This window comes from Macrotis lagotis, chromosome 1 (genome assembly GCF_037893015.1).
Source record: "Macrotis lagotis isolate mMagLag1 chromosome 1, bilby.v1.9.chrom.fasta, whole genome shotgun sequence".
Taxonomy (NCBI): Eukaryota; Metazoa; Chordata; class Mammalia; order Peramelemorphia; family Peramelidae; genus Macrotis; species Macrotis lagotis.
In genome coordinates, this window is record NC_133658.1 from 595,568,138 (window position 1) to 595,586,990 (window position 18,853).

Genomic DNA, 18,853 nt, shown 5'->3' on the forward strand with positions numbered 1-18,853 from the left:
GTTGCTAGTATTTCTAAAACTCAGATATTAGTAATGACAGTATATAGTCTTATTTTACTCTTGATCTTGTAGCATTTATTACCAATAATGCTAGCTTTTGGTTTTTTATAGATACTACTTATCATATTTAAGGAAAGGTTCATTTATTCTTATACTTTATAATATTCTAACATTAATGGGTGTTGTCTTCAAAGCTTTTTTCCTACATCTATTGATTTTATCATGTAATTTTTATTTTTGTTGCTAATATGGTCAATTATGTGTGTAGGTTTCCTAATATTGGACTAATCCCAAATTCCTGGTATAAATTAAATTTTTTCATAGTACCAATAAAACTATTTAGTAAATTGCTGAAACTTGCTTCATTATTTTTGCACTAATATTCATTGGACATATTGGTCTACAGTTTATTTTCTTCTAGTTTAGGTTTCTATACCATATTTGTCTCTCTCTCTCTCTTAAAGTTTTTTGCAAGGCAAATGGGGTTAAGTAGCTTGCCCAGGGCCACACAGCTGGGTAATTATTAAGTGTCTGAGACTGGATTTGAACTCAGGTAGTCCTGACTCCAGGGCCGGTGCTCTATCCACTGAGCCACCTAGCTGCCCCCCCCCCCCCATATTTGTCTTAAAGAGAGGATTTGGTAGGCTACTTTCTTTTGCTATTTTTTCCTAAAAACGTAATTAAAATTGATGAAGTTGCAAAAATAAAAAATACCTAGATGAACAGAAAAAGAAATAAAATGTAAATAGTCTACTATCAGAAAAAAATTGAACAAGTTATAAAGAAATTCCCAGAGAATAAAATCTCTATGATTCTTGTCCATGTTAGCCCAAAAATTCCTCAGAAGTCTTTATCTAAGTTAGGAATTTTTAACTTGAAGTCCAAACTTGTTTTTAAAAAATAGTTCAATAATTGTATTTCTTTTTTTCTCCTTGTTTTTTCTTTTTTTCTTTCTTTTTTCTTTTTATTTAATATTCTCATTTTGTACAAATAATTTTTTTACATTAATAAAATATTCTTGTTTAAGAATAAACAAAATACCCCTCCCCCATAAATATAGACTTGCTTGAGCGATAAAGTAAAGGGGAGAGAAAAAAAATTAAAATAAAAAAATAGTAAAAAATTGTAGGTATGGCCAGGTGGCGCAATGGACGGAGTACCAGCCCTGGAGCCATGAGCACCAGATCCCACATCCAGCCATGTGACATGCAAGCCACCCAAACCCCACTGCCCTGCAAAAACCAAAAAAAAGAAAAAGACCCAAAAATAAAATAAAATAGTAATAATAGTAGGGGTGGCTAGGTGGCAGACAGAGCATTGGCCCTTGATCCAGGAGCACCTGGGTCCAAATCTGGCCTCAGACACCCAGCTATCACCCTGCTATGCGGCCCCAGGCAGACCACCCAGCCTCATTTGCCTTGCACCCCCCCAAAAATAATAATAATAATAAATGTGCTTGAGTCTTTGTTCCAACACCAACAACTCTGTCACGAGTGGATCACATTCTTTATGATAAGTCCATGGCAAAAGTTACTTCCATATTTTTCCCACCGTTGCCATTGCTGATCACAACTCCCTCCTTTCTTATTACTCCACTACCATGTACTATATTTTCTCTCTCCATTCACTCTGACTCTGCTGTAGGGTAGCTGAGTGGCACAGCAGACAGATCCCCGGCTCTGGGGCCAAGAGGCCCTGAGCCCCCATACCACCCCTTAGGCCTAGAATCCACCTGGCCCTATGGTCCCGGACAGGCCATCCAATCCCAGCCCCTTGCAAGAAGTAAAAAAGAAAATGTGTTATATCTGACCACTCTCCCCCCATGGTCCATCCTCTCCTCCATCACTCACATCCCCCCCTTCCCCCTGCCCCCCTCCTTCTTACTCCAGATGCCTATACCCCATTGAGTATATATGCTATTTCCTCTCCTAGCCATCTCTGATGAGAGCGAAGTTTCCCTCATTCCCCCTTGCCTTCCCCCCTTACATATCATTGCAATAGCTCATTGTAATAAAGAAAAATCTTATTATATGAAATATCTTGGCCTATTTCCCCTCTCCTTTTTCTTTCTCCCATTCCATTTCCCTTTTTTTCTATTGACTCCATATTTACACCATATTTTATCTTCGAATTCAGCTTTCTCCGTGCTTCAACTGTAAAAGCTCCCTCTACCTGCTTTATTAACTGAGAAGGTTCATATGATTATTATCAATGTCATTTTTCTATACAGGAATACATGCAGTTCATCATCATTAAGTTCCTCATATTTTCCCCTTCTCCTCCAATCTCTATGCTTCACCCGAGTCCTGTATCTGAAGATCAAACCTTCTGTTCAGCTCTGGCCATTCCATCAGGAACATTTGAAATCCCCCTGGTTCATTGAAAGTCCATCTTTTTCCCTGGAAGAGGATATTCAGCCTTGCTGTGTAGTTCATTCTTGGCTGCATTCTAAGCTCTTTTGCCTTCTGGTATATATTGTATTCCAAGCCCTATGAGCTTCCAATGTAGTTGCTGCTAAGTCCTGTGTGATCCTGACTGCAGCTCCATGATATTTGAACTGTGTCCTTCTGGCTGCTTGTAATATTTTCTCTTTGACTTGGGTTCTGGAACTTGGCTATAATATTCCTGGGGGTTGGTTTTTTGGGATCTCTTTCTTGGGGGGAATCGGTGGATTCTCTCCATTTCTATTTTGCCCTCTGCTTCTAGAATACCAGGGCAATTTTCCTGTAGTAATTCTTTGAAAATGATGTTAAGCCTTTTTTTCCTGATCATGACTTTCAGGTATTCCAATAATTTTAAAATTATCTTTCCTAAGTCTGTTTTCCATATCAGTTGTTTTTTCAATGAGATATTTCACATTTTCTTCTAATTTTTCATTTTTTTGGTTTTGAAGTATTGATTCCTGATTTCTGGTAAATTCATCAATCTCCCTGAATTCTATTCTTTGTCTGAAGGATTTGTTCTCTTCAGAGAGTTTTCTTATCTCTTTTTCCATCTGGCCAATTCTGCTTTTTAAAGCATTCTTCTCCTCAATAATTTTTTGAACTATTTTATACATTTGACCTAAGCTGGTTTTTAGCATGCTATTTTCTTCAGCATTTTTTTGGATTTCCTTGACTAAGCTGCTGACTTCATTTTCATGTTTTTCCTGCATCTTTCTCCTTTCTTTCCCCATTTTTTCTTCTAACTCCCTCATTTGATTTTCAAAGTTTTTTGAGCTCTGTCATGGCCTGAGCCCAATTTCTGTTTTTCTTGGAGTCTTTAGATGCAGGAGCTTGTGCTTCCTCATCTTCAGACTGAGTATTTTCATCCTTCTTGTGCTCATTTGCAAAATATTGTTCAATGGTGTTCTTCTTGTTTCTCTGCTTGCTCATTTTCCCAGTCTAAGACTTTTGGGGGGGTGCTTCCTGAGCTTTTGGGACACTCCCACAAGAGTCTGAGTGTGTGATGCTCTGTCCTCCCTCTTGGTCTGTGAATGACCATAAGCGTCCCCCTCTGCCATGGGGCTGAGGTGGGGGGGGGGCCCTAGACTCTGATCAGGAGCTGAATGTGGTCAGAGCCCCAGAGTCCTGTTCCAGGGGCAGTGGACAGAGCTCTGCAGTCTCTCTCTCTCTTCACTCCCCTCCCTGAGTTCAGTGGGTTCATGCCCTGGGGGCTCCTGCTTTACTGCTCCACCTGCTTCTGTTTCCTGGATCTGGGCTGTGCTGGCCAGGCTGCTGGCTGTGTGCCCTGAGGGCTGGGCTCCAGTGTTCTCTCTGGCAGAGGTCCCCCACTGTTCCCCCACTTTGTGCCCAGTGCTCCCCCGGGGTGTAACTCAGGAGACTCCCCCGATGCTGTGAGCCTTGGCTCCCAGCGCCCTGGGGCTGCCTCCAGCTGGCTGAAGTTCTTTTGCTCTGGCAGGCCACCCCTCTGGCGGGCCACCCCTCCAATCCTGGGGAACAGAGCCTTTCTGCTCTTTTCCAGGTTACTTTGAGTAGGAGCACTGCCTCCCTGGGTCCCTCTGTGGGTTCTGTCTCTCGAAAGTTTAGTTAGAGTCCTTAGCTGATGAGTTTTATGAGAGAACACCTAAGACAAGATCCTTTTTTGTTGCCATCTTGGCTTCGCCCCTCTCTCCTTGTTTTTTTCAAGGCTGTAGGGTTAAGTGACTTGCCCAAGGCCACACAGCTAGGTAATTAAGTGTCTGAAGTCTTATTTGAACTCAGGTCCTCCTGCCTTCAGGACTGGTGCTCTCCTTGTGCCACCCAACTGCCCCCTATAATTGTATTTCAGTGTAATTGGTTTCCTAAATTTTATGCATTCAAAAGCATTATTCTGAGAAGACATCTGCAGTTTTTACCAGATTACCAAAAGTGGGTCCATGAGGGAGAAAAGATTATTAAGAACCCTGGATCTAGGCCTTTTTACATCTTCTAGGTAATGGTTGAGCTGTCTTTTCTGGCTATCTCTTACAGTTTGACTAGTACATCTTCTTTTTTCTAGTTATTTATTTGCTGGATGAAAATCCTTTGCTTTACTTCTTGCCCAAAGGGTAATCAGCTCTGTTGCTATATATACAGGGATCACTGGGTCTTTCTCTCTGACAACTGTACTTGAAATCAGTGTGTTGGCCCTCACCTAATTAGAAGAATGTGAGTTTTTTGAGAGCAGAATCTGTCATATTTCTCAACTTCACAATGTTGGGAACACAATGTAGTAAGCCTTGTAGTACAGTGTGGTAACCTTTTGATAAAATCCTGTTCATTCATTTATTCAGTCTTTGAAAATATGGTACAGTGTTCTGACATTAGTTAGCATGTATATTTTAAGTTTGCAAAACACTTCATGTACATTGTCTTACTTTATCCTCACAGTCACCATATGAAATTTACATTTTACAGTTAAGAAACCTGAGACTTAGAGATTTTAAATAATTTGCCTGTAGTCCCACAGTTACTAAGTATCCAAAAAAAAAGGTCAGGATTTGAACCCAGTCCTCCTGTCATCCAAGAACAGCAATCTGTCACTGTATATACCAAGGTATGCTTATCCCATACATCCATCCAGTGCCCTAATTGCACTCTGGGTGTTCCAAACTTTGAGTTTTCAGGAATTGTGGTGTACAAAAGAGGAGTCAAATTTAGGACCCAATTAAAATGTAATGGGACAAATGTTTAATAAAATAAGTAAAAATACAATACAGCATAGATAATGTTAATTTGTGTTTTTGTTTGTTTTTTTAAGGCAGTATGCTTGTAGGAATCATCATTTTGTATTTGCAGTTTACACCCCCTGGTGTATAATGTTGGCAACCGTAGAATGTCCTAAAGAAAATACTGTTGTTAAAAGATAGGTTTTGAGTCAAGGAACAGGTGGGGATTGTTAAACATATTGTGCAGTTTGCCAAATATGTGTCCCCTTTTTCTTCAGTGCTTGGGTCCAGCTTGTTGGTTATCTGTGCTACTTGCTGTAGTGAAGACAAGCTATATTTGATGTACTGCCCATTCAGCTGCACACTAGATTTAGATATTTTTCATCTGTTTTGTTTTATTTTTATGGATTGATATAATTTTTTTTTCACTGATCATGGATCTTTGAGGAGCCCTGCAATTTCCTGGAGTTCGATACAGTTATCTGTAAACAGGAATCTTTGGAGGACATTACTCCCTCCTAGAATTCCCCTTCCATTTAATCCACTTTTAGGACATGTGTATAGTGAATTCCTTTGGGGAGTATCACCTTGGTGATATGTCTTGCCAAAAGCCAAAGGTCTGTAAAATGTATATAAATAGAGTGTGCTGCAGTAACTTCTATAACTGGCCAACAAATTTCTTAGAAGATGGTGTGAATGATGCCAAAACTTTGTATTATTTAATAATTGTTGACAATCTTGGTAGGTTGGTTGTGAGAGAACTAGTTAAGAGGGTGATGTTATGATTATAGAAATGACAGAGGGTAATGGATGGCAGCATCTCCACTTGTGATTCAGTATTTTATAGCAGCTAACTCTCCATGGACCATTGGTTTTGCTGTTCTAAGTCATACTTGGATCAGATGAGATAAACATATAAAACTTTTTGCAAATCTGTGCTTCATAAGCATAACCATTATTGATATTATTTTTATTGTTCTTTTGTCAAGAATTCCTACCCCCCCCCCCCCCAGGTCTAGTGGTCTTTTTGCATCTTAGGCTGAAAATTACTCTTAACTTCCTCTGAAAGCTGAAACCTGCCATGCAGTATTGCTTGTCAGCCTGTAGGTAGCATTTGCTTCCTTTCCTTTCCCTTTTAATTTTTTTTGTGCCCTGATTGTTGTCTAAAGGAATTAAGAATAATTGTTCTATAAAAATGTCAGTTTGTAATATGGTATAAGTACTGAGCAGCAAGGGAGTTAGCTGTTAAAATTAATGACCTAATTGAACTTGCTGTTATCTGTTATAGTTGGTGAAAAAGGCAGAATATATTCTCATAATCACTTTGTCAAAAAAAAAAACCCTGAACTCTCTGTCCTCTTTCCCCCTTTCTTTACTTTTTGCTCAGTTTGCCTTTTGTAGAAGGCATAGTTGAGGGATTTGATAAGTTGAAGTGGGTGAAGTCTAGAAAGAGCGAAATTTACAGATGAATTTGCCTGTTATCCTATTCTCTTTCTAGCTGTAAACTGGTTAACCAAACTCTATTCCCTCTAAAATGTTTGGCTTTCTGGAGAATATTCCTTTTTGACTTTTCCACTTTCTTAATTAGTTATAATCAATGACACTTGAATGACTTGGGTTTTTGTTTCTACTGAATACCAACAAAGGAATAGTATTTAAATTGAAGTGCAGTGGGAAATTAAGGGGAAAGTAGGTATTTTGAATATGACATTATTAACTTTGAATGTCTGCATTACAGGCACTGTATATAGCCCTTTTGTGCTTGATTTAAAATTATTTTCTATTTAGCATAGATTGAGCATTTAAAATATTTTGAGTAGCTGGGTATATATTTTGAACTTTTGTTTTTTTAAACAATTATATGTGTTATTGTTGTTCAATGGTTTTTTGGTTATGTCTGACTCTTCATGACAACATTTAGGTTTTTTTTTTTTTTCAAAGATACTGGAGTAGTTTGCTATTTCTTTCTCCAGCTCATTTAAAGATAAGGAAACTGAGACAAACCAGGGTTGTGACTTTCCCAGGGTCACACAGTTAGTGTCTGAGACCAGATTTGAACTTTGAAAGATCAGTCTTCTTCACTACAGACCTGGTATCCTCTAGTAAAAGTTCTTCTCTAGTACCTGAGCTGTGAGGTTTTTTCCTGCCTTTAGTAGGCTTTTATTAGCATTTCACAGAGACTCACATCCACAAAATCCAATCCCATGGCTCATTGAGATGGTGAGATGATTCTAAGTTTTTAAAGCCTATTTCACTGGAGTATGAAAGCTCTGGCAGATCCTCCCATCACTGGAAAGGAATCAAGGGAGGTTTTAGCAGAATGTCTCCTCTCCAGTGGCCAGTTCAGTTAAGAATAGAGAGGCTAATCACCAATAGACTGACCATTTGGATTTTAAGTTTTTGGTTAAGCATAAAATGAGTCTCAGTCCTTTGTGGTCTTCTTCAGCTCTTATAGAGATGGTGACAAAGTGGCAGAAAAAGGGGCCAAAAGGTAATAAGAATCACAGTCTGTAAATATTAACAACCCAGAACATAAAAAGAGAAATTTTAGTTAAATGGAAGAATAGCTTTAAAAAGGGGGCATTAAATAAGCAAATTTCAGCTGAATGTAGAAAAAACTTCCAAATGATTCGAGTATCTAGAAATGGAACTGAGTTCCCATTCTTGGAGTTCTTCAGAACTCCAGGCAAAGAATGAATGCTTGCTTGTCTCCATCTATAGTGGAGGTGTAATGCTATGGGACCTCTGAGATCTCTTATAACTTTTTTGTTTTTTTTTTTTATTAAAGATATTATTTGAGTTTTACAATTTTCCCCCAATCTTACTACCCTTCCCCCCCCCCACAGAAAGCAATCTGTCAGTCTTTAATCTGTTTCCATGTTGTACATTGATCCAAATTGAGTGTGATGAGAAATTAATATCCTTAAGGAAGAGACAAAAAGTCTAAGAGATGACAAGATCAGACAATAAGATATCTGGTTTTTTTTTCCCCCTAAATTAAAGGGAATAGTCCTTGAACTTTGTTCAAACTCCACAGCTCTTTATCTGGATACAGATAGCACTCTCCTTTGCAGAGAGACCAAAATTGTTCCTGATTGTTACACTGATGGAATGAGTGAGTCCTTCAAGGTTGAACATCACCCCCATGTTGCTGTTAGGGTATACAGTGTCTTTCTGGTTCTGCTTATCTCACTCAGCATCAGTTCATGCAGATCCCTCCAGGCTTCCCTAAATCCTGTCCCTCCTGGTTTCTAATAGAACAAAAGTGTTCCATAACATACATACATACATATACCACAGTTTGCTAAGCCATTCCCCAGTTGAAGGACATTTACTTGATTTCCAATTCTTTGCCACCACAAACAGGGCTGCTATAAATATTTTTACCCTTTTTTCATCATGTCTTCAGGGTATAGACCCAATAGTGGTATTGTTGGGTCAAAGGGTATGCACATTTTTGTTGTCCTTTGGGCACAGTTCCAAATTGCTCTCCAGAAAGGTTGGATGAGTTCACAGCTCCACCAGCAGTATAATAGTGTCCCAGATTTCCCACAACCCTTCCAACAATGATCATTATCCTTTCTGGTCATATTGGCCAGTCTGAGAGGTGTGAGGTGGTACCTCAGAGAAGCTTTAATTTGCATTTCTCTAATAATTAATTATTTAGAGCAAATTTTCATATGGCTATGGATTGCTTTGATCTCATCAGTAAATTGCCTTTGCATATCCTTTGACCATTTGTCATTTGGATCCCTTATAACTTTAAAATAATCTGATTCTGTGACTCATCCCAAACTTTTGTTTCCAAGTTTAGTGCTCTTTTCATTATACCATTGAAATACACGGAAACTTGTTGAGCAAAAATTCTTTATCTATCTATCTATTCATTCATTTATTTATTAGGTTTTTTTGGCAAGGCACTGGGGTTAAGTGGCTTGCCCAAGGCCACACAACTAGGTAATTCTGAGGCTGGATTTGAACTCAGGTACTCCTGACTCCAGGGCCAGTACTCTATCCACTGCGCCACCTAGCTGCCCCTAAAATTTTTTTATTTAGATAGTAATGGCTGGTGCTGATTAAATTTTTGTAGAGCATTTTTTTTAGTCCTCTATTTAGCATCATTGCTTTGCATTACAGCTCTTCCTGTCTCTTTATAATGTATATGTGAAGTATCTCACAGTTTTTAAATCTATTTAATTGATGATGGAATTGTCAGAAGTCAGTAATTTGTTCATAATACTACATGCTAATATGGTGACTCAAACAATGTTTCATGAGCCTACTTATTCTGATCAATCAGATAGAGTAATTTATAGGATTACATGGAATAAACTATAATAACTACATATACAAACTTCCATGTGCTCTTTTTGGATAGTTTGGTTTGTTTATTAAAAGCTTTGCATATTTTAGGCCATTGGTAGGGTCAGAGATGTAGAAGAGTTTCATATTGTACCTAAGTTCATACTAACTTGGCTCTATATTTCTAAGCCTGTCTCATAACTAACTGACTTTCCTTGGTTCTTTTAGTGTGCTTTAAAAGCGCTAGATTTTGATGAAATGTACTAGTGAGAGAGAGGTATATGCTGGGGGGTGGGGAATATAATCAAAAGTATATCATGATTCCTTTGGTTACTTGTAGTTATTTTTTGCCTGAATTTTCTCTTACCAGATAGATTTTTCTCTGATTGTCAAATTTCAAAAAATGGTATAGATAGATTAGAAGACTTGTGAATTGGGTTCAGATTTCTTATATTCTACTTCCTATGTGACCTTGGGGTAAGTCACTTCTATGAGTTGCTTTTCCTCATAAGTAAAATTAAGTCTTATTTTTCTTTTGTGTTAAGTGACTTGCCCAAGGCCACACAGCTAGATAACTTTTTGCTTTGTTTCCTCTCTGGGTTCAATTTTTTTTTAAGAATTTTTTTTTTTTTGCAAGGCAATGGGGTTAAGTGGCTTGCCCAAGGTCACACAGCTAGGTAATTAGTAAGTGTCTGAGATCAGATTTGAACTCAAGTACTCCTGACTCCAGGGCCGGTGCTCTATCCACTGCACCACCTAGCCACCCTTAAGTCTCATTTTTCTCAACTCTAAATCTTTTTTTTTTTTGGATTAAAAAGATTTTATTTATTTTGAGTTTTACAATTTTCCCCCTAATCTTACTCCCCCCCCCACAGAAGGCAATTTTGGCAGTCTTTACATTGTTTCCATGGAATACACTGATGCAAATTGATTGTGATGAGAGAGAAATCATATCCTTAAGGAGGAAAGATAAAGTATAAGAGATAGCAAGGTCAGACAATAAGATATCATTTTTTTTCTAAATTAAAGGTAATAGTCCTTGGTCTTTGTTCAAACTCCATAGTTCTTTCTGGATACAGATGGTATTCTCCATCCCAGAGAGCCCCACATTGTCCCTGGTTGTTGTACTGATGGAATGAATGAATCCATCAAGGTTGATGATCACCCCCATGTTGCTGTTAGGGTATACAGTGTTTTTCTGGTTCTGCTCATCTCACTCAGCGTCATCAACTTTAAATCTTAACAAGCTAGATTTCATCCAGTTTTTAATCTTCAGCTTCTCTAGGAATGAGCATTTAGGACCATTTACATTTGAGTTTGATACAAAGTAATTACTTATACAGATAGTCCTTATTGCTCATTATTATCTTTGATCTTTTCTTACTTTTTGGACCTTAACATGTTTGTATACTGGGGCAATTAGGTGGTACAGTGGGTAGAGTAAGTGGCCCTAGAAGCAGAAGGACCTGAATTCAGATTCAGCCACAGATACTTAATAATTACCTGTGTGACCTTTGGCAATTCACCTAACTTTATTGCTTTGCAAAAAACTAAAGAAAAAAATTGTATACCTAAAGGGTTTTGGTGTATTGTGGATGTCTTTCCCCATCATGTTCCACAGTAGTACACTGGCAAAAAAAAAAAAGTTATTAAGATATTCATGGGGCGGCTAGGTGGCATAGTGGATAAAGCACTGGCCCTGGAGTCGGGAGTACCTGGGTTCAAATCTGGTCTCAGACAATAATTACCTAGCTGTGTGGCCTTGGGCAAACCCCTTAACCCTGTTTGCCTTGCAAAAACCTAAAAAAATATTCATGAAGCAGAGGAAAGGAAAAAAATAAGAATAGCTTAAGGGACTTGTAAGGAGGATAAAATTGCAGGATCCTATATAAACAAAGAATTAATGCCAGATTAGCTATTGGAGAGAGGGACATGTTAATACTGTGAACCTCTGTGGAAGGCTGATTGAACTCAGTATTGGGGAGTTCTGTGCAACAAGAAAGGAGTATGCAGGAAGGAGAGAGGTCTTTAAAGCAGAATGCCTTCTTGCAAGGGTTATAGGAGAAACCAGTAGTAGAAACAGATTCCAAATAAATAGGTTGGGCTTATATGGGCACTAATAGGAAATAAATTTCAGAAAAATGGATGCTAGTGTCCACACAGCCAGCATGATCCATATATGTACTACAGAGGTTATAATGCTAGCCAAGAACAGAAGGGTAGCAAGCCTCTATTTTATGTGATCTTGAGTCTGAGCAAATGGGAATTGATAGATTTATGCAGGAAATATGTTTCACTTTGTTCTTCAGTGGTATCAAGTAAGAGCACCCAATTTTTCATTTAAGAGATTAATAATAGCTTTTATTAATATTGTACTTTACATGCATGATTATGCTTAATTCTCATCAGTTCTGTGAGGAAGATGCTATTATTCCCATTTCAAGTATTAGATACCAAAGTTCAGAGAAAATTTGACTTGTTTCAGTCCCTATAATTAACTATATTAAGTATTTTAGGTGAGAGGTGATCACAGAACTTCTTGATTTCAAATCCAACCCTGTTGTTCTGGGCTGTCTCTCTCAGGCAGGAAGTAAATTATCTCAGCATTATTGAAAGAAGAATTGCGTCATATTTGAAATAGGTGACATAGTTAAAAAAATTTATAATCCTGAAAACGGCAAGATAATCTGGGTTTAGGTTTGTTCAGAACTTTATTAAGATAGCTTGTTTACTTTTTAGTTTCATACTGAATGAAGCATTTCATGGGAAAACTTGGAGAGGATAAAAAAATGATTAAGTATCTGGCATATGGCCTCTAAGAAGAAAACTAAAGAAGGGCATGGCTGAATGGAGGAGATTCAACCATGCATAAGGAATAATGTAAAAGGTTAAAAGCTTATTTTTATTTCCATCGAGAAGACAGAATAATAAGTTTAAATTGCCTCAAAGAAAAAAGACCTTGTTAATTTAAGATCTCTGAGATACTGAAATATAGTTTAAGGAAAAATATGTCTATATATATATATATATATATATATATATATATATATATAGGTATATATGGATATATTTTTCTAAAAATAAGAAAGGAAAGAGCAGAGTGTTTAAGGATTTGGTTGCTTACAATCTTGCCTGAGCACAGTGGGTAGACTAAGTGATTCCTTAGTTCCTTTTTATTCTTTTTGAGCTAGTAATTCTTTTTCTCCTATGCAAGTGTGTAAAAATAATGTTCATTCAAGGAAGTGTAGTAGGTATTTATTACTACAGGCACATTTTCTTTTAAGGAATCCTAATATGTTATAATATAGATTAATTTAAGATAATTAAATTTCTATTCTTTAAGAGCTTGTAGATGTATAATGGAAAGAATCCTGAAAGGCCAGCCCTGGCTTCTTGGTTCTTGGACAAGTTTTGATCTTGGACAAGTCTTGTATAAACAAAGATTTATACTCATTCGTGCCTCAGTTTCCTCATTGTGAAATCAGGGTTAAACTACTTGATTTCTGAAGGTCTTCCTTATTTTTATTTTATTTTGTGATTCTCCTTGTATTCATTTTCTGAAGCCTCACCTCTTTTCTTTCTGATTCAACTGATATTTTAGACTTTTTTAATTTTTAAAAAAATTTTTGCAAGGCAATGGGGTTAAGTGGCTTGTCCAGGGCCACACAGCTAGATAATTATTAAGGTCTGAGACCAGATTTGAACTCAGGTACTCTTGACTCCAGGCTGATGCTCTGTCCACTGCACCACCTAGCCACCCCATAGACTTTTGATTCTTAACCACTTTTTTGTGTGTCCTTTCACCCTTTGGCAGTCTGGAGATGCCTATTGGCCTCTTGTAATATTTTTCAAAAAATGTGGAGGAAATGCTACATTTCAGTAAAAGGAAAAAAAAATGTTCTTTTTGCCATCCAAGTTCATAGACAACCTGAGATCTTAGATATCTGTCCTTATATCCTTAGGAGATTCAGGTTAAATACTCCTGCATTAGATCCTTCTTACATTAATACCCATTCAAGAAGGATATCAGATGTAATTTAGATTCCAGTTTAGATTCCAGGCATAGCTTAACTAGTCTAAAGTAGATTAACTGCAAGTGAAAACCAGAAAAAGCACTACAGATACCATAATTAAGCCAGTGGTGGTTAAACTAAATTCTGTAAAATCTTGGAGTTCCATCCTCCCCATCCCCCCCCCCCAAGATTTAATGGTAGAATAAGCAAATACAGCAAAACTGTCATGCCTTCATGTAGGTTTTTAGACAGTGAAAAGAACTGCCTTAAATTGGATAAAGTCAATAATTTGACTAAAGAGTTGACTTCTTAGTCAGTTACCAGATATACCTATTAGTAGATAGCATACTGTCTTGGCAGTTTTTTGTAAAATAATACATGAGTTTATTTTTTAAATTCTAACATCCATTATGAATAATTGAATAAAATTAAAATGTTTGAAGAGAAGAAGATAATCAAGACTTTGATGAAACATCTACAAATCTAAGAAGAGTAAACCCAATAGAAGAAAAATTCAAATGTAGATATCATAATGTGATATTTGTTTTACTTCTGTTATATTTTTAAGCCATATATGTGTATACACACACACACACACACACACACACACACACACACACACACACACACACGTCTTCTGTTATAGTTTTAAAAATAGTTCTTTAGTTCTGGCCAAAGTATAAATGCATTTATATAGAACATTTAAAAACAAAAGTCTTAAATTTTAAAACTTTAGAAAGCCTTTTGAAATTCTATTAAAATCTAGGCATGTTGGACTATATGTCAAGTTACCTTGGGTTATTAAAAATTCTAAGATGAAATGGTCATTAGCTTTATCATTTGGTTGGTGAAAATTGGGTTCAAAGTAAATTATAGGCCTAAGGTGCTGGTTCATTTTATCTAAGTGGTTTGTTGACTATTTTAATGACAGTATTTTTTTTTCTGATATTTATCATACTTTGTTACCCTTTTTATTTTTGTTTCTTTTGAGTAATGTATATCTTCCAAGGGTTGTATTTCAGTCTTGATTCTCCTCCCATCTTATTAGATCATAGTCATTCCTCTACTTGAGGTATTTGTGAATAGATTATGGAAGCCATGGGTTTTATTGCTCTCATTTTCTGGATTTTGTCTTAATATAGATTTGAGAGAGAGATATTATATGTGCCCTGATAGTCTTATCTAATAGTTACCAGGTCTTCTAGATACTTGAGTTGGCAGATTTTCATTCCTTCTCTTTCTTTTCAATTTCAAATATTTTTTTATTAGATTTGCAAGACTGGATAGATATATTCTTACCAGTTCTTTGTAGGTGCTGGACAGGAAATTACTTGTCATTACCTTATTTTTAATTTTAATCCAGGAAGTAAATTCTAGTTTTCATTTACCAGTTTCTTCATTCACTGGCAGTTAACTTCTCAACCTTACCTTGTTCTTGGTGATTAAAAAACACTGTCATCTGGGCTTAAGTCTTAAATCCTTCAATCCCCCCCCCCCCCAAAGCTTTCATAAGCTTTCAATATTTTTTAGAATTCTTATAATTTTTTGTACATGTGAATCACCAGAAATTGGTATAGTTATCTGTTTTGTGAGATTCTATTTATCATATCCTGGATACATGCCTTGAAAAGGTGGCAGAACCTTCTATTTTATTGTCACTTTACAAATATCCTTTAGCAATAACGATACCATCACTCAAAATCCCCCCCCCTAACCTTTCTAGTTAACCTGATATCACCTTGACATTCACCTCTATTGGACAATAGGTAGTCGCTTCCTTCTCAGAGGGGCCAATTCCCTCTTTTTTTAGCTAGAACTAGTTAGTTGTTATTTCCTTTTCTTTTGTTTCTTAAAGGAGCATTTCATTCTTTTTTAATAATTTGGATTGTAGAGAGATTTTTTGAGCTTCCTTTACCTTCTTTTTTGAGAAGAAAATATGCCTATACTTTGTTGTAAATAGTATTTATTTGGCTAAAACAGAAGACAAACATTTCTATATTCTTATGTAGGTCACAATAAATATTTTCTTCTTTTCCTGACATCTAGAAGTACTATCCTCAATCTTTGCTGTTCTTGCTAATAGTTTCTTTGGCCAGTACTCCAGAACTTTCACCTAATTAGTACCATCTCTTGCTTTATTAGCATTTTGACAGCTAGACCTAACTTCCTTTCCCATGTCCTACCAGCTTCATTTCTGTTCTCTTTCCCTTCTGGATCCTTGTAGTTCTCCTGAGATCATTTTACTTTTCTTCTCTTGGAGTTTTTCCTCTTCCCCAAATTTCCCTCCAGAAGCTAAATCTCTAGCTGTCTCCACAATTACAATATCTTCCAAATACTGTTTTTTACAATTTATTTTTCTTACTCTGGGACCACTGGCCAACTGGAGCTAAGAGTTTTTTTTTTAAATAAGATTGAGAGATAATACCTTGTAACAGCCTTGCTAAAGAAACCTAGAATTTAATGTCCAAGCGAGACAAGAATCAGCTGGCAGATTATCAAGTTGCAGATTCATGTATGAGTCAGTAAGAAAGAAAGCAAGAGGGAACTAATAAGGGAAAGGCTTTATTTATTATTTGGGGCAGTAATGGATCCAGGAATAATTAATAAGACCTTATTAACATTTATAGTTCATTAATTTTATTCCTTACCAAACTTAGCCTTTAATTATCTGTATGTTTTGTGTTTTCTACTCTTTTCAGGTTGAAGATCATTCTTGCTGAAGCAGATAGCTACAAAATAGGAGTTAAAGAATTCTATTTTATGTTTTTCTGTTAGCATTATGAGATATTTATTTGGTTTACAAAGCAAATGTACAATCCAGGGTGTCTAACTAATTTGTGTTTCTGTGTAACCTGTTTTGCTTGGGATTATTGCTTACTTTTAACATAATAAACCAAGAGTTTTTGAGATAATATGAAAGTTTCAAGATAGTTTTAAAACTTGTATCCTCTTCTACTTTGTAGAGAAAATTGGTTATAAATCAAAGGAGAAAAGATAGAGAAAATTGGTTATAAATCAAAGGAGAAAAGAAGCCATTTCCAAAAATGAGATTTTAGCATGGAAAAAGGCCTTCCAATTCAGAGGAAGATAGACACATTTTCATATGCAATTTGTGGTATGCAGATTTTTACACTTTTTTTAATGCAATAGTTAGGCTTTTAGAGCCGATTTGAAGAATCTGAAATTGAAAAAAATAACAGTGGATAGCAGTGTTATTATTAAATAAAGTGTTGAAAATCTGCAGAAACAATTTTCCTTTGGCCACAAAGGCAGAAAAATTTTTCTATTCTGGGATATTTTATGAACAAGTTATGCCTTCTGGTCCTGAGGGAATCTATTTTAAGGACATCTTCCAGTGGTATTTGGTATTCAGTATAGCAACATTGGGCTTGAGTCAGCCCCTCATTATTCTCCAGCTTCTTCTGCACCATGCTATTAAGTTTGTTCTAGCCTCCAGCAAAAGAACTCATTTTTCATAATACCACATTTGATCATACTGCATTTTGGAGCCTGGATTTGTATGCATTGCTCTACTGACATTAGTTTATTTTTTGCTTTCTTTTTAGTTTTATAAGTTATAGCTATAACAAGTGTTATTGGTCAAATAATATTTAAAAGAAAGAGATATAGTAGTGTTATCTACTGTGTCACAGAAAACAGAAATTGTGTAGGTCATCCCAAACAGAACAGGAAAAAAAGAATCTTTGAAAATGAGCTGGCAAAGTGCTTATTGTATCTTCTGTAGACGTTCTTGCAAAAGGAATCTATCCATTTTTATCTTTTTTTAATCTTCTGTTTCACTATCTTATTTCTATCATTAGGAAGGTAAAGGGAATGAGTTGGAAGTAACATTTTAATAGTTTTAGAGGGGAACTTGAGAAAATTAGTCTGTTCCCTATTATTTATCAAGTTGGACTATAACAGCTATCTGAAACATGTGTAAACAGAGACATATTTTTTTATTTTATTATTATTAATTTTTTAGATTTTTCAAGGCAATGGGGTTAAGTGGCTCACCCAAGGCCACACAGCTAGGTAATTATTAAGTGTTTTAGTTCAGATTTGAACCCAGGTACTCCTGACTCCAAGGCCAGTGCTCTATTCACTGTGCCACCTAGCTGCCCCAAGAGACATATTTATAAATCCATCTTTGAAATTTACTATGAATGGGGTGTTGATTTTGTAACTGTCCCATAAAATACTAAGTTGCTTGTCATTTTATTGTGTAGTGTAGTGTGGATCTAGCACAGATACTATTGATATGTCCTAATTTTAGTGTATCTGATAAATGTTTTCTAATCATTTATATATTTATGAAGACTCAATTTGTTTAATTTAATTTTAATTTAAGTAGTCTGTAGGGTGTATATCATCAACAAATCTGATTACATTTAATTTTAAAACCTTTGGTGGCTAAGCCACAAGGCACAGTGAGTACAGCTTTAATTTTCCCAATGCCACATTAAGTTTGCATTTCTGTCAATTTAGAAACATTTTCCTATTTGCATGATACTGAAAGAGACTGAAACTGGCATCTTTCCAGTCATTTGTTAAAATATTACCACCAGGAATAGAATGGCAGTTTTTTTTTTGTAGTGATTGCTTTTGTCAGCTAGAGTCCAAGCAATTGTAAGATTGGATGCTGTTAAACTATACTCCAGGAGATTTGATCAATATTAAATATGGTTAAAGAGTTAGGACCAATAAGCACTTGAAGAGAGGGAGCACATTATGCAATAAGTAGGAGGTATTTAATAAAGACTTGTTAAATTTAATTGAAAATGGGATTTTTTAAAAAATCTGACCCTTTTGGTTTTGTTATTTTGGTAAAACTAGAGGTGTGTCTAATAATTTTCATGTATAGATTGCAAGATTTCTAATCCTTTTTCTTCTCTCTAGGGTGAAGGTATGGCATTCGTGAAGAGTGGTTGGTTGCTTCGACAAAGTGAGTGATACCTTTAGTTTTAGAACTTCTTTATAAATTTTAGAAGAGATCATTCTGTTATATCAAGTCTGTTATAAAACAGACTTTTTATAGTAAACATAGAATTTTATGAACAGGTTCTTAATTTTTCTTGAGGAAAAATTTTCATAGCTCTCCAAACTTGTGTTATATTTGGGGGGGGGACCCACCACCCAGCATTGGATTTGACTTTAAAATGTCTGATTGAATTGTAGTTCCAACAGCTGTTGATTATGGGCAGGTCATATAAATCTTTGAGTCTTGTTTGATTCCTGTTCTCAGAAAGCTTGACTTGAGTTTATCCAAAATTAAACTTGTTTTTCTGAATACATCTGATTTTTCACTTAAAGAATATTGAAAGACAATTCTAGTTTTAGCTTTTATGTTTTGACTACTCGGTCTCTCAGCCTACCCTCCTTTTCTAGTGCTGAGATAGGAGATTACCTT

The 18,853-nt window shown here is 36.1% G+C and overlaps 1 protein-coding gene across 1 annotated transcript in view; it reads left to right on the top strand.

Moving 5' to 3' along the window:
- The window catches only part of PLEKHB2 (pleckstrin homology domain containing B2), a 53,301-nt gene that overhangs the window by 13,515 nt on the left and 20,933 nt on the right, over positions 1-18,853 (top strand). The window contains exon 2 of the mRNA XM_074214909.1: positions 18,343-18,388. Within this exon, the coding sequence (XP_074071010.1) occupies positions 18,352-18,388 (37 nt within the window). The 5' untranslated portion in view covers positions 18,343-18,351. The remainder of the gene's footprint in view (positions 1-18,342; positions 18,389-18,853) is intronic.